The 25,075-nt window shown below is 47.6% G+C and overlaps 2 protein-coding genes across 5 annotated transcripts in view; both read left to right on the top strand.

The window, feature by feature from the left end:
• The first annotated feature begins 1,517 nt into the window (after positions 1-1,517).
• Positions 1,518-25,075, top strand: part of SMIM11 (small integral membrane protein 11) — a 67,898-nt gene continuing 44,340 nt past the window's right edge. Inside the window, exons 1-4 of one of the 4 annotated variants that reach the window (XM_055567619.1) lie at positions 1,518-1,710; positions 6,795-6,877; positions 7,712-7,810; positions 13,547-14,012. In XM_055567619.1, the coding sequence (XP_055423594.1) occupies positions 1,548-1,710; positions 6,795-6,877; positions 7,712-7,810; positions 13,547-13,552 (351 nt within the window). In that variant the 5' untranslated portion in view covers positions 1,518-1,547 and the 3' untranslated portion in view covers positions 13,553-14,012. Of the gene's footprint in view, positions 1,711-6,794; positions 6,878-7,711; positions 7,811-13,546; positions 14,013-14,055; positions 14,234-16,724; positions 16,907-25,075 lie in introns of those variants that run through there. The other 3 variants (XM_055567620.1, XM_055567617.1, XM_055567618.1) reach the window with 3 other exon arrangements.
• Positions 17,429-22,594, top strand: C2H21orf140 (chromosome 2 C21orf140 homolog). Its single transcript, XM_055567616.1, has one exon. It carries the CDS (start codon positions 19,607-19,609, stop codon positions 20,360-20,362), a length of 756 nt encoding a protein of 251 aa, XP_055423591.1. The 5' UTR covers positions 17,429-19,606; the 3' UTR covers positions 20,363-22,594.

Raw genomic sequence — 25,075 nt, 5'->3', positions numbered from 1 at the left:
TTCCAAATCATGAAAGTATGTCAAGGCTGTATATTGTCACCCTGCTTATTTAACATACATGCAGAGTACATCATGAGAAATGCTGGACTGGATGAAGCAAAAGCTGGAATCAAGATTGCCAGGAGAAATATCAATAACCTCAGATATGCAGATGACACCACACTTAAGGCAGAAAGTGAAGAACTAAAGAGCCTCTTATAAAAGTGAAAGAGGAGAGTGAAAAAGTTGGCTTAAAGCTCGACATTCCCTGGTGGCTCAGATGGTAAAGTGTCTGCCTACAATGAGGGAGACCTGGGTTCAATCCCTGGGTTGGAAAGATCTCCTGGAGAAGGAAATGGCAACCCACTCCAGTATTCTTTTCTGGAAAATCCAATGGACAGAGGATCCTGGCAGGCTACAGTCCATGGGGTTGCAAAGAGTTGGACACGACTGAGAGACTTCACTTTCACTTTCAGAAAACTAAGATCATGGCATCCAGTCCCATTACTTTATGGCAAATAGATGGGGAAGCACTGGAAACAGTAACAGACTTTATGGGGGGGGGGGGGGAGCTCCAAAATCACTGCAGATGGTGACTGCAGCCATGAAATTAAAAGATGTTTGCTCCTTGGAAGAAAAGCTATGACAAACCTAGACAGCATATTTACTTGGCCAACAAAGTCAAGGCTATGGTTTTTCCAGTAGTCATGTATGGATGTGAGAGTTGGACTACAAAGAAAACTGAGCACCAAAGAATTGATGCTTTTGAATTGGTGTTGGAGAAGACATCTTGAGAGTCACTTGGACTGCAAGGAGATCCAACCAGTCCATCCTAGAGGAAATCAGTGCTGAACATTCATTGGAAGGACTGATGCTGAAGCTGAATGAAACTCCAATACTTTGGCCACCTGATGCAAACAGCTGACTCATTGGAGAAGACCCTGATGCTGGGAAAGACTGAGGGCAGGAGGAGAAGGGAACGACAGAGGATGAGCTGGTTGGATGCCATCACCGACTCAATGGACATGCGTTTGAGTGTACTCCGGGAGTTGGTGATGGACAGGGAAGCCTGGCATGCTGCAGTCCATGGGGTCACAAAGAGTCGGACACGACTGAGCGACTGAACTGGGGACCCTCTTGCCCTCGGCGGCACACAGCGAGGACCACCCAGGGATGAGAGACAGCTGAGGGGGAGGGGCCCCGCGACGCCCCGCTCTCCCGCCGCCGTCCTCCTCCTCCAGCTCCGGTCAATGAAGAACAAGAACGTGCCCCCGCCCGCCCCCGGCGTGGACGAAAACGCCTGGCCCACGCCCCGGAAGTTCGCCCCTGGCCCAGCCAAGTCTGTCCGGTGACTCATGTTGCGGCCGCACGAAGGCCGCCCGGGGCCATAGCGCGGATTCAATAAGTTGGAAACCGTCTCCGCGGCCCGGGCCCAGTGCCCCAGAGGAGCCGCCTACCCGCCATAGCGGCGCAGGTGCGCCGGCGCGCGGAGCGGTGCATTTCGGGACGTGTAGTTTCCCCGCGGCATGGTGGGAGTCGTGGTTTGTGTGCGGCCCCGCCTACCCACCATGGCGTGGAGCCGTACCCACTATGGTGGCGCAGGCTCCCTGCGCAGGCTTATTGCGCCGGTGCGCGGAGCGGTGCATTTCGGGACGTGTAGTTTCCCCGCGGCATTGTGGGAGTGGTGGTTTGCGTTCGGCCCCGGAGCTGGATCCTCCGCGGCCTTGAGCTGTAAGTGGGCGGCGTCGGTGTCCGCGGGATCCGGACACAAAATCCGGCTGCTCTTTGGGGGACGCCCAGGCATCGCGTTCGCGCTTTCTCTCCTTGACGCTCTCCAGCGGGACCGCGGGGGTGCCAGCCACCACGGCCCACCCCCGCGGAGCGTCCGGCCTGGCTGGCTTGTCCAGGCACCCCAAAATGCACGGATCCAGTGGCGGGGGGTGGGAGGGGGGCGGCGTGTGGAGACTGGCACGCAGGCCGAAGAGGGGGACCCAGATGTGGTTCCAAGAGAGAGAGGTTTGGGGGCGAGCGAATGTCCCAGACGCCCTGTTGTGTAGGTGGGGTAAGCGGTCGTCGCCCTTGGCCCTCATCCTGGGTTCTGAGCGGGGCAGGTTTTGCCCCCAACCCCAGTGTGGAGGCTGGAGAGGACCTTTACCTGGCCCTCCAAGTCACGGAGGGGCAGAGGCCCAGCCCCTTGTCCTGGGAACCCCAGCCGACCCCGGCGTGGGGTTCAGAAGTCAGCCCAACTGATAAAACCCGCTTCATCTGGAACTCCCCACCACCCCACCTCCTCCACGCACCCATCGCTACTTCAAATGATGGGTTGAAGGGTTGGGGTGGAAAGAGGCTGGGAATGAGAGCAATTTAGGGAAGTTCAGACTAAGGACACAGCCTAATGAATGGCTGGAGTGAGACACCAAGAGACTGACCGACCCTTGGGTCTGTTAGGTGGAGCAAGAATAAAACTGTGGACTATACCTTGTTCATATTGCTATAATTAGCCTAATCAAGATAAGCCAGTAGCTTTTCTGTTTTCTTTAGGAGAAATCTAGCAAAGGAAAAATCAGGATATTTTTGCAGGAAAGGAAACAGAGCCATCTTTTTCTAAGCCATTGTTATCTTTGAATTTAAAGCTAAGACTGGATAGTTCCAGAGGAAGTTTAAAACTTCTTGCACTTCGTAGATTTTATGTCTCTCAAAACTGTCCCCATCTGGTTGGCTTTTGTAGTTCAGCCCTCAGACACCAGCTGCCTCCTGGTTCTAAGATTGCATCAGGTGTACATATGGCAGCAGAGCACTAGCCTGCTGATATTTTTAGCTTTCTCAGTTGTTCTCACTTGCTGAAGTCCGCTGCTGCTGCTGCTGCTAAGTCGCTTCAGTCATGTCCAACCGACTCTGTGCGACCCCACAGCAGCCCGCCAGGCTCCCCCGTCCCTGGGATTCTCCAGGCAAGAACACTGGAGTGGGTTGCCATTTCCTCCTCCAATGCATGAAAGTGAAAAGTGAAAGTGAAGTCGCTCAGTCGTGTCCGACTCTTAGCGACCCCATGGACTGCAGCCCACCAGGCTCCTCTTTCCATGGGATTTTCCAGGCAAGAGTACTGGAGTGGGGTGCCATTGCAACTCAAAAATGGCTGAGTTGCAACCTGTAATTTAGCTAGTGGAGGTGATGGAATTCCAGTTGAGCTATTTCAAATCCTGAAATATGATGCTGTGAAAGTGCTGAACTCAATCTGCTAGCAAATTTGGAAAACTCAGCAGTGGCCACAGGACTGTAAAAGGTCAGTTTTCATTCCAATCCCAAAGAAAGGCAATGCCAAAGAATGCTCAAACTACTGCACAATTGCAGTCATCTCACACGCTACTAAAGTAACGCTCAAAATTCTCCAAGCCAGGCTTCAGCAATACGTGAACCGTGAACTTCCAGATGTTCAAGCTGGTTTTAGAAAAGGCAGAGGAACCAGAGATCAAATTGCCAACTTCTATTGGAACATGGAAAAAGCAAGAGAGTTCCAGAAAAACATCTATTTCTGCTTTATTGACTATGCTAAAGCCTTTGACTGTGTGGATCACAATAAACTGTGGAAACTTCTGAAAGAGATGGGAATACCAGACCACCTGACCTGCCTCTTGAGAAACCTATATGCAGGTCAGGAAGCAACACTTAGAACTGGACATGGAACAACAGACTGGTTCCAAATAGGAAAAGGAGTATGTCAAGGCTGTATATTGTCACCCTGCTTATTTAACTTATATACAGAGTACATCATGAGAAACGCTGGGCTGGAAGAAGCACAAGCTGGAATCAAGATTGCCGGGAGAAATATCAATAACCTCAGATATGCAGATGACACCACCCTTATGGCAGAAAGTGAAGAGGAACTAAAAAGTCTCTTGATGAAAGTGAAAGAGAAGAGTGAAAAAGTTGGCTTAAAGCTGAACATTCAGAAAACGAAGATCATGGCATCTGGTCCCATCACTTCATGGGAAATAGATAGGGAAACAGTGGAGACAGTGTCAGACTTTATTTTCTTGGGCTCCCAAATCACTGCAGCCATGAAATTTAAAGATGCTTACTCCTTGGAAGGAAAGTTATGACCAACCTAGATAGCATATTCAGAAACAGAGAGATTACTTTGTCAACAAAGGTCCATCTAGTCAAGGCTATGGTTTTTCCAGTAGTCATGAATGGATATGAGGGTTGGACTGTGAAGAAAGCTGAGCACTGAAGAATTGATGCTTTTGAACTGTGGTGTTGGAGAAGACTCTTGAGAGTCCCTTGGAGTGCAAGGAGATCCAACCAGTCCATTCTAGAGGAGATCAGTCCTGGGATTTCTTTGGAGGGAATGATGCTAAAGCTGAAACTCCAGTACTTTGGCCACCTCATGCGAAGAGTTGACTTATTGGAAAAGACTGTGATGCTGGGAGGGATTGGGGGCAGGAGGAGAAGGGGATGACCGAGGATGAGATGGCTGGATAGCATCACCGGCTCCATGGATGTGAGTTTGAGTGAACTCCGGGAGTTGGTGATAGACAGGGAGGCCTGGCGTGCTGCGATTCATGGGGTCGCAAAGAGTCGGACACGACTGAGCGACTGAACTGAACTGACTGGGGAAGAGTTACCATTTGGAGGCAGTGGATGGGAATGAGTTTGATTAATTTGCCCTCTCCCCCACCCTCAACACACTCCTTCCACTGCTTTGCATATGGACTTTTAAACGTTTTTCTTTCCTGAAGAGATGGAATTTTGTCACTCTAGATATGACGATGAGGCAGCTGCCAGTAATGTTTTTACAGTTAGATGCTCTGATATCAGAGAGAATGTGACTTAGGAATTTCAGAGTTGCAGCGTTGTTCTTTGAATTTTTAAAATGGTAACACTTTGGCTTGGAGAGGCTAATGGATTGCCCCCAGGTCAGATTCCTTGTCATCGGCGCCCCCAAGCATAGAGTACAGATCTCCAGTTCTTCTGGTCCTCTGGTGGTGGTTCTTTATCCCATCCCTGCTGTCTCATTTGCCCTGACCTCCACTTGCTTATGTTCATCAGCTTACCATGTCCGTTACTGGAAAGACATTTATCATAACAGTTATGGTTGGTATTTGTTTAATGCTTTTCATGTGCTGAGCCTGGTGCTTAATGTTTTTATAATCTAGTCTTTGAAGGAGAATTTACAGAGGGAGCTGAGGTTTAGAGAGGCCCAGTGACTCATCCAAGGTCATACTACTAGTCAGTTTAGCACGATTGCCAGAGGGCCAGACCACCTGGCATTCTTTTTACTTCCTCCTATAAGTTTTTTTTGGACCTTTTTGTGGTCCTTGACCTTGGGAATTAATATCTAACCGACTTCACTAAGTGAGTCATTTGGTCTCAGAAAATGTGTGGGAAACAGCCAAACCTGTCTACTTATATATGTAGACAACTCAATAAAAATAGAGGTGAGAAAAATAAAATTGATACAACCTTCAGTTCACTCAGTCACATCCGACTCCTTGCAACCCCATGGACTGCAGCACGCCAGGCCTCCCTGTCCATCACCAACTCCCAGAGTTTACTCAAATTCATGTCCATCGAGTCGGTGATGCCATCCAACCATCTCATCCTCTGACATCCCCTTCTCTTCCTGTCTTCAATCTTTTCCAGCATAGACATTTTAATTTACAACATGGATCATTCCTGAGATTATCAGAGATTATTCAAAGTGAAAATTCCAGCAACAGGTTGTAACCTGTTGGGAACATATTTCTCCAGGGCGGGTCAGAATCTACTGTTCCTTATAGACAAAGAAATCTTTTATACACGAAGGTAATGAGCACCTTTGGGCTTCCCTGGTGGCTTAGACGGTAAAGAATCCACCTGCAACGTGGGAGACCTGGGTTTGAACCTTGGGTTGGGAAAATCTGGAGTAGGGCATGACAACCCACTCTAGTGTTCTTGCCTGGAGAATCCCATGGACAGAGGAGACTGATGGGCTACAGTCCGTAGGGTCGCAAAGAGTCGGACATGACTGAGCAACTTAGCCCATGAGTGCCTTCAATCATGGTCATCTCATTTAAACAGATTTATGGTGTAAATTCCTGTCATGAGCTTATCTGACTTTGAAAAAGTCCTGGGGAAAGCTTGGCTATCTTGTGCCAGCTGCTCACTTGTGTTCAAGATACTATGACCTTGGATGTGAAGTTTAGATGCTTTTGTAAGTGAAAGTTTTCAAAAAAACATGTCTGAAGTTTATCTCATTTTCCCCATTCTAAAGGCCTGTGAATTTTTCTTAATCCTAATTGTAAGTCCATGTAAAGAAAGGCATCCCCATGACTTTTTAATGCAGAGCTCTCTGTCTGCATTAGGGTCAGACCCTGGGGCCGGACTGGAGGAGTTACAACCCCAGCCTTACTGTGACTGTGGACGTGTCACTGTCACCTGAAGTGGCACTAGTGTGAGGAACCCGCCTGCCAGTTCAGGAGACCTAAGTGGTGCAGCTTCAGTCCCTGGGTCAGGAAGGTCCTGGAGGAGGACATGGCGACCCACTCGTGTTCTTGCCTGGAGAATCCCGTGGACAGAGGAGTCCATGGGGCTGCAAAGAGCTGGACACGACTTTGTGCACATGCGCATGCGCACACACAGATACTCCAGAATATAGACAGTAAACTACACCTCTTGGGACAGGTGTGAAGACTAGCTGAGTTATTGGCACGCAGTGTACTTTAGCATGGCCGGGTGCAGTAAAGTGAAGCTGTGATTCTTAACGCTGAAAGTCTCCAAATTGTAGAAGTAGAGGCCCCCAGAGCCCATGTAGTTGGCACTCCTGTCTTCATTTACAGATGGGATGGAGGCCCCCAGAGGGGAGTCACTTACCAGAGTGTGTAGGCCCTTCATCCAGAGCTCAGGTCTTCTGACTCGTGGGGTATGTGTCCTGGTCTAAAATAGTGACATGGGAGGCCCCAGAGCAAATCTTGTGTCCTGGCCGGGTCCCTGCCTTGTCTCTTCTGCTTCACCTTCCCCTCCGTCTCCCTGACGTTTTAGAGGGAATTTTAAGATTGGAATGACTTTCTTAATACCATTCCCCCCCATCCTTGAGTCCCTTCCCACCAGATATTTTTGAAAACCAATATTACCTTGAGGCTTCCCTGGTGTTCCAGCAGTTAAGAATTCATCTTCCAGTGCAGGGTTCAGTCCCTGTCAGGGAACTAAGATTGCACGCGCTATGTGGCAGCTAAGCCCACATACCTCTACTGCTGAGCCTGAGAGCCACAATAAAAGATCCCATATGCAGCATCTAAAACCTGATGCAGCCAAATTTATAAATAAACCAATAAATTAAATGAATACTAAAGCAAAACAGTATTCCTTTTATTAATACTCACAGGACCCGAGACATAAAATGATACCCCCATCCACGGACCAGCTCTTGTTCAGGTCAGGGCAGGAGGTGGGAAGAGGGTCAGATTAGGGCTTGGGCACCTTTGTCCACAGATGAATGGAGTGGGAGCACGCTTTCCCTTAGGAGTGGGGCCAATACCTCTGCTTGGCTGTGCTCCCTTCCCCGGTCAAGAGCAGCCAAGGAGATCGTTCTGCTCAGCAAGAGCCGAGGCTGTCTCGCTCGTTGGGGAGGCCTAACCCTTCTCTCTGCAGAGCTTGTTGTCTTGGCTCAAGGGCCCTCTCCCCATCAGAGAAAAGTCTTCCTAAGGTGGTCTGTCTAGAAAACTCAAATTGACCTGTTTCTTCTCTTCCCCATCAGAACAGTGGGACCTGCCCCAACCAGGTTCCCTCTCCTCCTTGTCTGCGTGGCCCACACGACCAGGAGTGGAGCCCCAGTTGGTCCAGCATGAACTGGAAGGTAAGAATATCATCAAACATTTATGGCTTGCGGGTTTTCTTTCTCCTGATTGTAAAAATTCAGAATAGTTCTGTAGAGATAAGTGGACTAAGAAAAAAACAAAAGAAGAAAATGCAGGAATCATGATACTTTAAGTGAACACATAAATGTACATTTTTTTCACCAGACTTTTGGAGGAAGGCCTTTTCTTTGGGAGGACATTGACTGCCCTCAGACGTGCCTCACCCTGCTCGCAAAAACCACCCCTTTGAAGTTTCACCTATAATCTCACATTTTGGTTTCTTCAAAATGGATGAAAAAGATCTTAAGAAGCAATCGACATACAAAATCCTTCCTGATTTTTACACTCTTCTTCCTTAATCTTTCCCATTTGTGTTGCCAACAACATTTTTTTTTCTAATTCAAATTGAGTCTTTCAAAGCAGACACCTTAGTTTTCATGGAAATAGCCTTTCTTTTCTGTGGTCATATTTCATGAGTGCCATGTTTAAATAGATTATCCATTATGACATCAAGTGCTACTTAAATATACTGACTGGCATAAACACAGCTGACTCCTGTAAAACCTTCAATACAGCTGGTGGAAGCAGAAGTTCAAGGGCAACCAAAGAGTGTCCTGTGAGCTGCAAGCCTGCATAAGGCTGTGAGCCACAGTCAGCGGGTCTTATAGGGGCAGGGGGGTGTCACATTATGTCCTTTAAGGAAGTGGCGTGGGGTAGGTGCAGGGTGGCTACTAGGGTAGTCATGAAAATAGATGCTTTGAAAAGGATCAGATCAAGTCAAAATCATATGTCTTTTCACTATCCAGAGATGGCTGCTATTAATATTAACAATTTTGGTGCATTTTCTCCCCATGTTTTTCATATATATATATGTAATGTGTATATCTCCAAACTTAGGATCTCATTATATGTATTTTTTCAGTTATCATAAGCATTTTCTGATTCAGAACAGCCACTGGCTTTCATCACAGGAAATGGAAAGATCTGGAAGTAGGATCAGGGAGTCAGGAGACTACAGTTCAGTTCAGTTGCTCAGTCGTGTCCAACTCTTTGTGACCCCATGAACTGCAGCACGCCAGGCCTCCCTGTCCATCACCAACTTCCGGAGTTACTCAAACTCATGTCCATTGAGTTGGTGATGCCATCCAACCTCTCACCCTCTGTCATCCCCTTTTCCCGCCTTCAATCTTTCCCAGCATCAGGGTCTTTTCCAATGAGTCACTTCTTCACATCAGGTGGCCAAAATATTGGAGTTTCAGCTTTAGCATCAGTCCTTCCAATGAATATTCAGAACTGATTTCCTTTAGGATGGACTGGTTGGATCTGCTTGCAGTCCAAGGGACTCTCAAGAGCCTTCTCTAACACCGCAGTTCAAAAGCATCAATTCTTCAGCACTCAGCTTCGGACCCCCTCCTTCCCCAGCCCCATGGGGCCTGGGGGCCGCACAGTGGGGTTCTGGGGGCTCTTCTCCAGGAGGAGCCTGGCCAAGGTTCAGGAGGTGCAGTGAAGACTCTCTAAGGGCTTAGAGATGTAGGAACGCGCATGTCGCATGTGTGGGGTGTTCCAGAGCTGCCCATAGGAAGGCCAGGAAGGAAAGACAGGGGGATTAAAGCATGTGGGGCGATGGGGGCCGGGCTCAGCGTGCACTGAGACGTAGTGAAGGGTTTGTAGCATGGGCAGAGGCTGAAGCGAGTAGTTGGTGATGGGGTGGCAGCTGGTACCAGAGGCCGCATCAGCAAGGGCCAGCGTGTGTGCTTGGTGCTCCGAGGCCAGAGCACGTCTCAAAACCACCTCAACAATTTAAATTATGAGTTGTGGTCCCACCTACTGGAGTTTGAGCGCGTTGGCCTGTGGGTGAACGAGTTCCTGGGTGGCGCTGATGTATTCCGGTGAGCCATTGCACAGAGAAAGCTTTCTTTTTAGTTGTGGAGTGACAGCAACCCACTTGACCGCCCAGGCCAACCCGACCTGTCACAGAAGGAATCCTTTCCTGTGTCAGGAACACAGTTTTGTACAGAAAACTGTACAAAAACCGCCTGTACCTTTGCGACATTTGGGCAGACACACAGCTCCAGGGCTACCAGGGAGCCCTGCCAGGCAGTGTCTGAAAGGAATGGCCTTCTGCCCAAACTGCAGTGACACCCCCTGCCCCCTGCAGGAGATAAAGGACTGTGGGACCCCCAAGACATCCTGTGCTTCCCTACCTACCTCCATCAGCCTGTGGCCATGAGCAGCAGTCAGTGACAGCAAGCACCAGTGCCTTAGTACCTCAGCAACCGGGGGTTTCGAGGGACTTCCCTGGCGGTCCGGTGGTTAAGACTCTGAGCCCCCAACACAGGGGCAGGGGTTTGATCGCTGGTCAGGGAACTAAGATCCCATATGCCGCAGGGCGTGGCCAAGAATAAATTTTAAAAGGCAGTCATTCTCATTACACGAGTATCGGCGTTTATTTAAAAAACTGATATAGAGCTAGACCACCCAACTGTGTTTTCTTGATTCACTTCCCTGAAGGTTTGGGAGTTAATCTGAGGGTTTTGTTAGAAAGGAAATCAAAGGAAGAGATTTCATACAACTAAAAACTAAGATCATGGCATCTGGTCCCAACACTTTATGGCAAATAGATGGGGAAACAGTGGCTGACTTTATTTTTCTGGGCTCCAAAATCACTGCAGATGGTACTTGCAGCCATGAAATTAAAAAGATGCTTACTCCTTGGAAGGAAAGTTATGACCAACCTAGATAGCATATTCAAAAGCAGAGACATTACTTTGTCAACAAAGGTCCATCTAGTCAAGGCTATGGTTTTTCCAGTGGTCGTGTATGGATGTGAGAGTTGGACTATAAAGAAAGCTGAGCGCCGAAGAATTGATGCTTTTGAACTGTGGTGTTGGAGAAGACTCTTGAGAGTCCCTTGGACTGCAAGCAGATCCAACCAGTCCATCCTAAAGGGAATCAGTCCTGAATATTCATTGGAAGGACTGATGCTGAAGCTGAAACTCCAATACTTTGGCCACCTGATGTGAAGAGTTGACTCATTGGAAAAGACCCTGATGCTGGGAAAGATTGAGGGCAAGGGGAGAAGGGGACGACAGAGGATAAGATGGTTGGATGGCATCACCAACTCGATGGACAGGAGTTTGGGTGAACTCCGGGAGTTGGTGATGGACAGGGAGGCCTGGCATGCTGCGGTTCATGGGGTCGCAAAGTTGGACACGGCTGAACAACTGAACTGAACTGAACTGAAAGATCTGGCACACCTGCCTGAGAGTTGCAGGAACAGTGGCCCTGAAAGTTTTCACTTTAGCCCGTGTAGTGTCCTTGACTCCCACTGCACTGCCCACTCTCAGTCCCAAACTTCCGCCTCTTGCCGCCTCCTCCCCAGAGCCTTTAAAAAGAAAGTAAATACCGAAACCACTTCCCTGGGTTTGTTTGTTGACATGCTTCCATTTCGGTGGGTTTCTAGCTTCTGATTTCCATGTACATCCTGTCACTGGTAGAGCTTAGTTTTGGGTGTAGATCTTGGAGAACAGTGGGCTGGGCTTTCCCGGGTAGCGCTAGTGGTCAAGAACCTGCCTGCCTGTGCAGGAGACCCAAGAGATGCAGGTTCAATCACTGGGTCTGGAAGATTCTCCCGGAGGAGGGCATGGCAGCCCACTCCAGGATTCTTGCCTGGAGAATCCCATGACCAGAGGAGCCTGGCGGGCTACAGTCCATGGGGTCACAGAGAGTTGGACACGACTGAAGCGACTCAGCACTCAGGCATGAACTGTGGGCTGTGATAGGGGTCTGATTATGACAGGACTCCGGGGGCTCATTCATAGGGATGGAGAGAATTGGGAGAGAGTGACTTGCCAGCGTCTAGGGCTAACTAGGACTCAGCCTGGAAAAGTGCCAGTGAACGTAAAATGAAGTTTATATCTCCACACTGGTGATTTTTGTCTCCAAGGAGGTAAAAGTTAGCATCTTTTCTTTCTTAGCTGGCTTATGAATGTAGAGCCAAGCCTCCCCTCTAAGATGTGACCTTTCCAGAAAGTAGATGAATTAGATGAGTTGGAGGGCTGTTGGGGGAAGTCAGGGAGATTAGCCATAGGTCTGAGGCAGGAAGGGCCTGGACACCAAGTCAGTGTTCTAAAGAGCTTGTATTCATCAGGGTAAAAGGTTTTTGCTTTTGTAACCTTTTTAGTCTATTATACTTGTTTGCCAGAGTGAGCTTTCTGAAGTGTATCAGTTCAGTTCAGTCGCTCAGTTGTGTCTGACTCTTTGTGACCCCATGAATCGTAGCACACCAGGCCTCCCTGTCCATCACCAACTCCCGGAGTTCACTCAGACTCACGTCCATCGAGTCAGTGATGCCATCCAGCCATCTCATCCTCTGTCGTCCCCTTCTCCTCCTGCCCCCAATCCCTCCCAGCATCAGGGTCTTTTCCAATGAGTCAACTCTTCGCATGAGGTGGCCAAAGTACTGGAGTTTCAGCTTTAGCATCATTCCTTCCAATGAATATTCAGAACTGATTCCCTTTAGGATGGACTGGTTGGATCTCCTTGCAGTCCAAGGGACTCTCAAGAGTCTTCTCCAACACCACAGTTCAAAAGCATCAATTCTTCGGCGCTCAGCTTTCTTCACAGACCAACTCTCACATCCATACATGACCACTGGAAAACCCATAGCCTTGACTAGACGGACCTTTGTTGGCAAAGTAATGTCTCTGCTTTTGAATATGCTATCTAGGTTGGTCATAACTTTCCTTCCAAGGAGTAAGCGTCCTTTACTTTCATGGCTTCAGTCACCATCTGCAGTGATTTTAGAGCCCCAAAAAATAAAGTCTGACACTGTTTCCACTGTTTCCCCATCTATTTCCCATGAAGTGTATAGGTTGTGCTTATTCTTTACTGTTTAACCCAATTCTGTGGTTGAAAACTATTATCTAGTTACTCAGAGTGTTCTTGGGACATAATTTGTTGATGTCGGTTAATTCCACTTCATTGAAATCAAGAGTCAGTGGGAAGACGGCTGATGTAGGAGTCAGAGTGTTCGGTTCCAACTCTCGCGCCTCCTGAATTAGCTGTGTGACACGGGGGGCTCGCCACCGCCCTGAGCTTTACTCGCCTCCTTTGTAGAACGAGGTGTAGACCAAGTCCTTGTTCAGATCCTTTCACAGCCCTCCATGTCTGGGAGCGGACTGTTCTCAGCTGAAGTTTTCATTTACCCATTTCAGATCAGCTTTAGTTAAACCGTCAGAGGGAGGGACAAATGCAGTCTCCAGGGAGGAGTCTCCTTGTCCCAGTGCTGCATATAGATAAGTGATGCTTGGCATTTCACCTAAGGAGTTCACTGGACTAAATCCTACTCGGTCCTCCGGAATAATGATCTCTCAACGAAGGCATAGCTTTTTACTTCATCTGGGAAGGAATTTTTAATCACACACAAAAAGCTCATACTTATTATTCAGGTTCTACTAATCGTGTTTCCCAAACTAGTATACTATTTGCCTTGAGATACTTGTGATATATAGAATTTCATAATAAAACCTGCTCGTGCACAAAGAGAGTAATTCCAATCCCCTAGTTATTCCCCAGATCTCATTTTAGCCAGTGGGTTAAAACTTCCCTCCAACAAAAGAATTACAGGAACAGTGAATTAAGTAGCTAAGCTATAACATTTTAAGTTTTACTTTATTTTACAGTAAAGTTTTACTGTATTTTACTTGTATATTTATTTTACCTTCAAATACCAGTGCTAACGCATAGCTGGAACCAAGAGCCAATCATGGTATCCCATACGGGTGGGGATTCAGAAGGAAGATTCGGTCCAGCCTCCTTTGCAAGAGAAGAGGCAGAAGCTGGGGAAAGTCAAGTGACCGATGTGGGCCGCATGTGCTGGGCACAGGTCAGTGAGTGGCCCGAGCGGGGCTGTGCCCAGTCCCCTGGCTCCAGCTGCTCACTGCAGGCCGTGCCGCTGCCTCAGGCTCGGGGTGAGGGGCAAAGTGCACGGTCAGGTTGTGAGAGCGCACAGCCATGGCATCTGTGAAGCCGGCAGCCAGCGGGTGGTGAAGGGCACCTGAAACCAGGCTGCCCACAACCTGGAACCGGGCCCTCATCTCTCCTGTGCCCGGGAGGCCCCCCAACCAGCCTAGTGCCCAATGCTTAACAAGGTGCGCAGGAGATGTGTGCTGAGTGAAGGGACGTGAAAGAAAATTCCTTATCCATGATCGAACGTCTCCACAAGTTTTCTTTCTTCTTTAAGGTGCTTGAACACTTCCCCCTGCTGCTGTATATCTTGGCAGCGAAAACACTAATCCTCTGCCTGGCGTTTGCCGGAGTCAAAGTCTACCAGAGGAAACGATTGGAAGCAAAGCAGCAAAAGATAGAAGCTGAGAAGAGGAAGCAGGCGGAGAAGAAGGAGAGCTAAAGAGGAGTGAAAGGTATGGGCTTTGCAGACTGAACTACACAGCGGGTTAGGGCGGGCCTGCCCCTGGATGTGATGAGAACTCTGCCTCCCTCCGGCCTGAGGCTCTGGGAGGGCGCAGGGCCCCACCTGCCCCGGGAGGTCGGGCAGCTCTGTGTCAGGTCCAAGTGCAGGTCCTGACCTTTGAGCCCCGTCTGCTGGGGGGCCACAGGGGATGGACAAGTCCTCGCCTCTGCTCCGAGCCTGCAACGGTTCTCCCTTCACAGGAGCAGGGGTGTTTGACAGAATTTGGGTCACAGGACTCTTGAAACTTTCAGGAAAGTTGTGGACCTTCTCCCTGGAGAAGCTAACATACTAGAAACACCTAAATTGGACCTAACATTGCAGACAGGGATGAGGAGGACGTGGGATTGCAGGTCACGTAAGACCTCTACCTGTACCTAAGATTAAGAAACCCTGCTGACCTCAAAATGAAGTCCGACTCCTAGATTTGGCATGTTAAGTCCTTCTCCACTCGTCTTCACCCAGGTCACGTGTCCCCCGCTGCTGCCTCTCCCCACGCTCCTGCAGACCACCTTGACCATGGTAGATTCTCTTGGCCTTTGCTTGTTAGTCCCCTGGCCCAGGACGCCTTCCTTATGACCACTCCACCGGCACAAAATCTTCCTCATTGCTATAGCCTGGTGCCTGTCTCAGAGCTCTTCTGTGTGTGTGTGCGCGTGCGCACTCAGTCGTGTCCAACTCTTTGTGACCCCCACCAGGCTTCTCTGTCTCTGGGATTCTCTAGGCAAGAATCCTGGAGGGGGTTGCTATTTCCTATTCCAGGGGATCTTCCCGACCCAAGGATGAAACCCAAGGTCTCCTGCGTTGGCAGGCGGATTCTTTACCGCTGAGCCATCTGGGAGCTGTCCCATAGCACAGGGGCTGCCCAGAACGTGTTTGTTTTTAAGGCACCAGGAGGAAGTTATTCACCCCCCAGCTTACAGGCTGGACTAATGACAGTCAGCAGGTTCCTTCATTGTCCTGTGCTCACCCAGTTTCATCACTTTTCGGGTTGAGGTCTGTGCTTTTCTCTAAAAAATGAGAGGACTCACATATGGTAGCAGGGAATCCTAGATCAGTGGTTTCCAAAGTTGCTTAATGATCAGGTTGCCTGGGTTCTTTGTTACAATGCAGATTCCCAGGGTCCAGCCTCAGAGCGACTCCGTTACATCTGTGGCTGGATCTGGGCACCTGTTCTTTGAAAACCTCTCAGGTGATTTTTCCACTGTCTTCTCAGCAGCTGGGTTTGGTGACCTCCAAAAGCCCTGTTAACCCTGAGATAGGCTTCTGTAGAGATGATTTCCTTTACAGGACTCATAGATTTTTTCATTAATAATAATTGCAATATGTCTTACATGATCTGTGCTAGCATTTTCCTAAGCATTTCACAGACAGCCACGTTACTGACCACTCCTGGCAGCCCTGTGTGGTCCATTCAGACTGAGAACATGGTCCACCCTGTACACAGTCAAGGACAGACAAGCAGAATTGAACCCAGGTCAGACATCCAACCGCAGGGCCTCACCCCTGGCTGCACTGTGTCCATCCTCAGGATGGAGCCGTGGGAAACACTGGGCTCCTGGTCCTCCCTCAGGATAGGGGATGGTCCTCTCATCACCCACTGCTCCCTGGGCCTTGGCGAGCTGTACGCGTTACAGGCAAAGGAAGTTACTGTTATTAAACCTTGCCTTCTGGAAAAAAAAGCATTTTTATTGACTGAAATTTAGGAGCAAGCACTAGAGTGGGGGTGGGGAGCGGGTGGGGTGCTTCCCAGGTGGTGCAAGTGATAAAGAACCCACCTGCCAGCGCAGGAGACATCAGAATCATGGGTTCGATCCCTGGGTCAGGAAGATCCCCTGGAGGAGAGCATGGCAACTCACTCCAGTGTTCTTGCCTAGAGAATCCCCCTGAACAGAGGAGCCTGGCGGGCTACAGTCCATGGGGTCACAAAGAGCCAGGCACCACTGAAGCAACCTAGCACGCACTAGAGCAGGGAAATGGGAGTACTTGGAAATTAAAAAAGGTGAGGGAAGGCAGTTTCCATTGAAGTGCTGCCTGGACTTCTAATCCAGACAGAGTCATCATTTTGTGTGTTAACTGTGGAGAGGAAGCAGAGATTAGATGTGAGATCACAGATACTTCTTCCCTTCCCCAAATGTCCATGGCAGCCCAATGTGAAGGAGAGATGCCTGGCTTGCCCACCCAGCCCAGAACTGACCAGGGAGCTCTGGTTACCCTCCCAGGTTGGGGGCTTATCAACGCTTAGCCCGGAGCCTTGTTTTACACTGAAGGGATTTTTAGATGAAAGGAAATCGTGATGCTAAAAATACATGCATCGATAGAGAAGCCTCTGCGGTTTCTGTTTCAGTTTAAATAGCTGAGCATAAACATAGATGCTGAGCAAGTAAAACGCTCACAGTTATTCTGCCAGGCAGTCATCGCCATCCCTTTGGTCTTCCTTCTAGATTTTGTGGTGTAACTGTCAGCTCGAGTGGACTCCAGCTGAGAAGAAAGTCTTAATTATTGAACGATATGTCAGAAGACAAACTCACAGCCTCTAGCCTAACTGAAAATGATGTGAATTTTTATATGCTTTTAGAAGAACCAGTATTTTGTTTGCTAAAATAAAATAACCTTTGTAGAATAAGCCAGAGTACATGTGTGCCTGTCTCTCTCCCTCCCCCTCGCTGTCTTCTGTGTAGTCAGAGGAGGAGGAAGTTTTGTGTTTCCAGCATTTCCTTGCCGTGGGCGCCAGATCAGAGGTGCCCCTCTGGAGAGGACTGGGCTGTAGACAGTCCCCATCATCCAGCCCTCCATCTTTCTTATCTGCTCCCTGGCGCATCCACTCCTTGTCTCTTTAGCTCCTCCTGCAAGCACTGTGGCCCTTTCTCATGTTTGCATCCTTGGGGTAGAGGGAGGCTGTTCACCCCTCCAGCGGCGTTGGCACCTCTGCTGAGCCTATGAGGTTCTTGCAGGGAGGAGCTGGGGTGAGACCCGCCTGCAAGGGTGGGTACCAAGTCTAGGAAGAAGTCAGGCTGCCGAATCCCTTTGCGAAGAAGAAAGAGGGGCCCAGGTGTGCTTTGTCCTTTTCCCACCAGTTTGCTTGTTGGGATTTGCTGGCATGAGATGAAGGACAGGATGCCAAGAAGACTTTCAGATTTGAGATAGCAGGGCCCATAAGTATTTTTCTCTGCATCTAACAGATTGAGGTCTCTACTAAAAAGTTCCTGTTTCTTCACTTCTCTCAAGATACTGGAGAGGATGGGGAATGAGGAAACAGTAACCAAAGCCATAGATATGGTGGAATATTTGGTCTCATTGCTTGCAGCCACATGGGCAATTTGCAATTTGCAATATTAGTAGATCTCCACCCCGACCCCCACGCCACCCTGGCCCAGATTGGTAGAACTTGGATTTTTAAGCATAAGGGATAAAAGGAATTACATTTTTCTTACATTTTGCTATGAGTGCTGGATGCTCCTTGTCACAACTTAGAAAACAGAATTTATACAGAATCAAAGTTTTAAATGGCTTCCCATGTGGCTCACTGATTAAGAATTCACCTATGTATGCAGGAGACACGAGTTCGATCCCTGGGTCGGGAGAAGGAAATGGCAACCCACTCCAGTATTCTTGCCATGGACAGCGGAGCCCGGCGGGCAACAGTCCGTGGGGTTGCAAAGAGTCAGACAAGACTGAGCGACTGAACACACAACACACACACAAAGTTTTAAATATCGGAGATTTTGACTCTATAAGCTACAAATCCCAAAATAATCAGAGGGGGACTTTCCCCTGACATTTCATGGAGAATCTATGCCTACCTAGTTCAGGTTTATTTTAAACACAGGTGATTGCCTAGACTTTGGGGTTTAAACCTCAGTTTTGGAAATTGTGGAACATCTTGCCATCTTCTTGGAAAACTGGGTAGCAGATGATCTAAGCATGGGAATAAACCACTGACCATGCCCATGGGTTTTCTGTAAACCGTTGGGGGTTTAACTCCTTCTTTCTGATACTCTCTTCTGCCACTGCTGCTGCTAAGTCACTTCAGTCGTGTCTGACTCTGTGCGACCCCATAGATGGCAGCCCACTCGGAGAAGATAATTAATCACTGTAATGTTGCTAAGTCGTGTCTGACTCAGCAACCCCACAGATTGCAGCCCTCCAAGCCTCCCTGTCCTTCACTATTTCCTGGAGATTGCTCAGATTCATGTCCATTGAGTCAGTGATGCCATCTAACCATCTCATCCTCTATCTCCTCCTCCTCCTGTCCTCAATATTTCACAACATCAGGGTCTTTTCCAATGAGTTGGCTCTTTGCATCAGGGGGCCAGAGTATTAGAGTTTCAGCTTCAGCGTCAGTTCTTCCAATGAATATTCAGGGTTGATTTCCTTTAGGATTGACTGGTTTGATCTCCTTGCAATCCAAGAGACTCTCAAGAGTCTTCTCCAACACCACAGTTCAAAAGCATCAATGCTTCGGCGCTCAGCTTTCTTTTTGGCTCAACTCTCACATCCATGTGTGACTACTGGAAAAACCATAGCTTTGACTATAGGGAGCTCTGTGGGCAAAGTAATGTCTCTGCTATTTACATGGACAGAAACCATATGCATGTTCAGGCCTCACTAGATGTGTCATGACGTGCCACTGGTGCTCAGAATGGATGAACGAGTAAATATAAATATGACCCTCATGACCCACGTGGCAATGAGTCAGGAGCTTGGCTCATCACTGTTAACAGGTTGCTGTCAGGGACTGAACTGTGTCTCCCCCAAATCTCATGTTGAAGCCCTGACTCCCAGCACTTCAGAATGTGACGGTATTTGGAGATAGGGTCTTTAAAGAGCTGATTAAGGTAAAATGAGGTTCAAGGGATGGACCCTAATCCCAAAGAACTGGTGACCTTATACAGAGAGGAGATTAGGACAGAGACAGGTGGAAAGTCCAAATAAGAACACAAGAAGGTGATCATGTGCAAGCCAAGTAGAAAGGTCTCAGGTGAAACCAGACCTGTTGATACCTTGATCTTGAACTTCCAGCCTTCAGAACTGCAAAAAAATTAATTTCAGCTATTTTGTTATGCAACCTTAGCAAACTAACACACCTGTGAGTCTCTCTCCAGACCTACTGCAGATGTGATGCACCATCATGGATAGCCAGCAGTTCCCATTCCCGTATCATAGAAGCCAGACAGGAATTGTTCTCAGTGTGTTCCATGATGCTTTAAAATCCAAAGTGTATCCATGGGACCAGCTCAGCTGTAAGAAAGCCCTTTATGAGGTCATCACCCTACTCTGGCCAGAGGGAGACAGGCAAGTTTTGAAAAACTCTTGAAGACCTCCCATGCCTCACTTTGCAAAACCTCTTTTGAGAAACATCATTACCAGAAATCTATTCAATAGCATCCAAAAGAAGCAATGTCTCCAGTATTTGCAAACACTGAGAACACTGCAATACGATGGGTTTACAACAGTATATTTTGGGGAAACTGATATCCCTGAGAGTCTTGTAACTGGGGAAGATTTTAGTGATGGTTATTACATGCCGACTCCAACCTGGTGTGTTGTGCATGCTGGTGGTAGTGAAGGATGGGCGCCGTGGAAATATCGAATGTTCCTAAGGGATGAGTTATGCGTCAGACAGGAAGACAACCTCTTCTTCGAGTTCTGTGATGTGGTGAAGAAGGCCTATGGCAAGTGCGCCATTGTGGTCAAAGAGAGAAGGCAGCAGGATGAGACGAGGCCGAAGGAGGGCGAAGAGACTGAGGCCCAGGCCCATGTCCCTTCGGTGGTTAACTTAACAAGCGTCACATGTTGTCCTGAGGTAGCCAAGTCCTACGGCCATAAACTACTCACTCTGCCTTCTCCTTACAATTACCTGAACCCTTTAGACTCAGCCTGGTCTTCTCTGAAATGGTTCATCATCAATAACAGGAAGGAGTTTTGTTTTCAGTCTGTAGATGGTGTCTATTCTTACCAGTATATACTCTTCAGTGATTTAATCAGCAAAGGAATTGAAAGGATAAACCTCAGCAAATGGAGGACAATAACTAACAAAGTACGAAGATGGGAAAATTACTATCTTGGTAAACTTTCTTAAGGGTGGTGATCCCTCCAACCAGTGGTAGGACGGTGCTGTGGGCATGATCTTTACCGATTCTGTTGGCCTTGATTCTGGACCACTGTGGCCAAAGACACTCTAATAATGACCTCACAGGGATCCTGTGAGAACTGAGGTTCCTAAGAGCTTTGGTAAAGTGCTTATGGGTTGAGGGGTTTCATTAAATCTTATTGGTGAATTAGTAATCTTGACTCTCATTCTTGTCAAGGCCACTTTGAGGGCTGAATCCTTTGGGAGGATTCAGGTTAACCCAGTCCAAAGGAGCCTGGTGGTCAGTTGAGGTGAACAGAGCTGAAGGTTGTATGGTCAAAATTTAGGTCTGGGAGAAAAAGAGAACCGAGTGTGTGGTCACAAAAAGTTGAAATTAACTAGTGTGCCTACCGGTTTCAGTCCACCAGAGTAACCACGGGGAGGCAGTTTACCATCGACAGTTGTGGTCTAGATGGTGGCTGAACTGGCTTTTTCCTCCCATTGCTTGAAAGCGAGGAGGCAGAGGGGTGAGCAAGAGACACCCAAGGAAGTGAAATCCCATGCAGATCCTCCAAGGCAACTTGGTGATCCCCATGAGGAACCTGGGAAGCTATGACAGTAGTTGGTTCAAGTAGGACTTGGTGGGCAACCAGGTGACATAAACAAGAGTGTCTACAGCACCTACTTATCCAATTCATCTCCTATTCCAACTGCAAGAGTCCAAACAGTTCAGTTCAGTTCAGTCACTCAGTCATGTCCAACTCTTTGCCACCCCATGGACTGCATGAATTTACTCAAACTCATGTCCATTGAGTTGGTGATGCCATCCAACTATTTCATCCTCTGTCATCCCCTTCTCCTCCTGCCTTCAATCTTTCCCAGCATCAGGGTCTTTTCCAATGAATCAGTTCTTTGCATCAGGTGGCCAAAGGATTGGAGTTTCAGCTTCAGATCAGTCCTTCCAATGAATAATCAGCACTGATTTCCTCTAGGATGGACTGGTTGGATCTCCTTGCAGTCCAAGGGTCTCTCAAGAGTCTTTTCCAACACCATAGTTCAAAAACATCAATTCTTTGGCACTCAGCTTTCTTTATAGTCCAACTCTCACATCCATACATGACTACTAGAAAAACCATAGCCTTGACTAGACGGACCTTTGTTGGCAAAGTAATGTCTCTGCTTTTTAATATGCTGTCTAGGTTGGTCATAACTTTCCTTCCAAGGAGTAAGCGTCTTTTAATTTCATGGCTGCACTCACCATCTGCAGAATCTCAACAGGAGGTCATTAGAGCATCATGCCGGGAGCAGGAGCTCCGCCCATGGCAAAGGTCATGAGGAAGGAGGCTTGGCATACGCAAAGGCGGGATCGAGCCTCAGGAGTCCCCCTGGAAATTCTCGAGCATCTACCTCCAAAACCAGAGTCTGCCTACTTTCTGCTTTGTGCTCTCACCTACACCTCTGACTTTACGGGGGGGGCTGTCCCCCACTACCTCTCTCTGAAAAAAGAGTTAGCTTACAGCTCCAGTTAATAAAGTTCCTGGGTGTGATAGTGTTTCAACCTACAAACTCCTTTGGAAGTCCTCTAGCCTGCCTGAATATGTTTTTCCGGCCACATGTGATTGCTCAGAGCCTCCCAACTGTGAGAGGGATGAGATGTTCTAAACTGTCTAAATACAGATTCCTTTGAGCAGTTAAAAGATTGATTAGAAATTGTATTGGTGAAGGGTTTTTCACTTGTTGGGCCAATGTTTGCTGCTAAGTCGCCATATCCCTTACCTGCTGTGTCCCTGGCAGTGTATTGATTAATATAATTGGTGTAAGTAGTAGCTTTAATGTTTGTAACCTTGGACCCTTGAGTTAATTCTTTTTCTTGTTATAGCCCACCATACCTTTGCCCTATAGGAATGCAACTTTATCTAATGCTTTTGGAGGGTGGCGCCTGACTTTAGAATAATCACCTTTGGAGAAAAATAAATTTCTTAAAATGTTAACAGGCCTCCGGGCCAGAAGATGATACAAATCACCTAAACTTTTGCATATGATAAGTTTGCAGGAAGAAAGCCTAGCTTACTGCATGATTCTACCCCTTCCACCATTATCCTCAATGCATAACTTAAGGTATAAAAACTACTTTGGAAAATAAAGTGCGGGCCTTGTTCACCGAAACTTGGTCTCCCCATGTCATTCTTTCTCTTACCTTCTGGCTGAATTATTCAGCCTCTTTTCTCCACTGAATTTCCTCACTGAACTATCCTTATTTCAGCTGCTTTTCTCCACTGAATTTCCTCACTGAGCTATCCTTATTTAACCACTCTTTATATCCTTAATTAACGTTTAATTAAGCAATTGTTTCCTGATCCTCGCCTATGCTGTCTCCCCTTTGAAACCCCTGGATCCACCGGGGCTGGACCCCGGCAGCATCATGCATTTGCCTCTTTGGACCCTGGTTGCTGAGCCACCTGTGGTTGATACAACAGCATCCTATTCAAGTTTGGAGCTGCTGTTGATGGTAGTTGTAAGGATTAGTAGTGGCATTTTTCACTTTTATAGAAAAACACCTGCCTCCTATTAAACATATCACAAAACTCACTCTTGTTTATGTATGTTCAAGCATTAATTTTACAATTGAAGTGATTATGCTAGGGTATGTTGAAAACAACATCTGACTTGCCTATACATCAGATGGTGAGACTAGGTTTCTGCTAGCCAATATAAAAGTGAAAAATGCCACCACTAATCCTTACAACTACCATCAACAGCAGCCCCAAACCTGAATATTTGCTTGTTGCCCTGCCCTACCTACTTCCTAAAAGTCTTTGGATTATGCAGAAACATTCTGTCAGAAAAGAGATGTTCAGTGATTTTCAGCAACTAAGTGGTGGACTCCCACAGCATTTTGTTTTCATGCATTTTATCTGGGGATGAATTTCACCCAGCACTGCCAGTCACTTGGAGCCAGACAGTCTCAGCTGCACCTCCAACTTTACAGCCTACTGCGCTGTATGAGTTTCTTGTGACAGCTGGAACAAATGACTACACACTTGTTAGATTAAACAAACAAAAACTTATTCTCTCCCCGTTCTGGAGGCCTGATGTCTGAAATCAGTTCCACTGAGTCAACATCGAGTTGTCAGCAAGGCCACCATCCCTCCACAGGCTCTAGGGGGAAATACATTTCTTGCCTCTTTCAGCTGCTGATGGCTGCCAGCATTCCTTGACTTGTGGCCACATCACTCCAAACTCAGCTTCGGTGGTCACATGACTTTCTCCTCTTCGTGTCAAATCTTTGTTTCCCTCTTTTTTTTTTTTTTCTTGAGGACAAGTAATAGGACTCAGACCTGCTTGGTGACTTCAGTGTCAGGGGCCTGAGCGTGGGGATGTTGAATGCCCCCACCTCACATTTCTCTCACACCTGTCCAGAGTTCTGTATTGAAAAGCACTAAGAGCTACACAAACTTACCTCATTTCATCCTCACAACAGCTGGTGATGTAGGAATTGCCATTGTCTCCATTTCTCAGAAGGGTAAACTGAAGCACAGAAATATACATAACTCGCTCCAGTGTGGAGGAGCTGAGTTTCAAATCCAGAGTTCCCGGTTAAGAGTCACTATTCACACAGCCCCTCCACCAATGAGCATTCATTCATTCTCATAACAGTCCCTCCATTTTACAGATGGGGAAACTGAGACCTTGAGCAGACACTTGGATCAGTCAGATTCTAAAGCCTACGTGTCCAGCTGCATGCTTGGCTTGGTTAATGAAGCCCACCTTTTCTTTCTCACCGCACAATTCACAAGGCATAAGGCTCTCTGACATCAGACAGGCATCAGCCAACAAAAGAACTGCCTCTAACTGGACACCACAATAAAATGTATTTCAGCACACAATCAAGCCAGAGGAGATGCCTTTTCAAGACACATGATTTTGCAGTGAGGAAAAAAAAAAAAAGAAGGTTTTAGGTTATCAAATGAACGAGATAGACCAACAGGAGTTATTTTTCTTTGAAAGCCAAAATTATCGAATAAAGTGAGATTAGGATTGTATTCCTTCAAGGATTTGTTCAATCATTAGGAAAACAAGAAGGGGAAAGAGAACATTGGTGTAACTGGAGATCAAAGGGCCACTGTCACTGTGCCATTGGGGTATGTAACATCAGACACGTCATTAAGAAATGCTGCTTTATGCCCAGCATGGGAACTCCCAGCAGAAGAGAATGGGAAGCGCACTGGGCTTCAGGAATCAGATGGACCTCGGTAGAAGCTCAAGTTTCCAGCTTGTTAGCTAGGAGACTTTGGACAAGTTACTTTACTTCCCTGAGGCTCAGTTAACTCATTTGCAAACTAGAGTTAAGGGCTTTAAATGCTTAGCACAAGCCATGCCACTACCTCAAGAATTCCCGTTATTACAGTACAGGCTGGGGTTCCAGAAACACAGCCACGGTTAGCCCTACTGTCGCTGACCTCATTTCCTTTTCACTCTTTTAGGAAAACTCTTGCTGCTTTTTATCATTTGGTTGTAATAAGGGTAGACACAGCCATCTTAAGATACTTTGATCAAAGGAAATGATGTTCACTGGCATTTCTTTTCAGACCATCTGTGATAGGTTAGGGAAATAAGGATAATAAAGTTTCTCCTGGTGGGGTGGACCAGAAGGGATGGTGAGGATAGCCTGGAATCTTTTGGGGGGGGCAGCACTTGTATGAAATAAACGGTGGGTGTCAA

This window comes from Bubalus kerabau, chromosome 2 (genome assembly GCF_029407905.1).
Source record: "Bubalus kerabau isolate K-KA32 ecotype Philippines breed swamp buffalo chromosome 2, PCC_UOA_SB_1v2, whole genome shotgun sequence".
NCBI lineage: Eukaryota > Metazoa > Chordata > Mammalia > Artiodactyla > Bovidae > Bubalus > Bubalus kerabau.
Note: the sequence above shows the minus strand (reverse complement) of the source record. Positions and strands in the feature narration are given on the sequence as shown.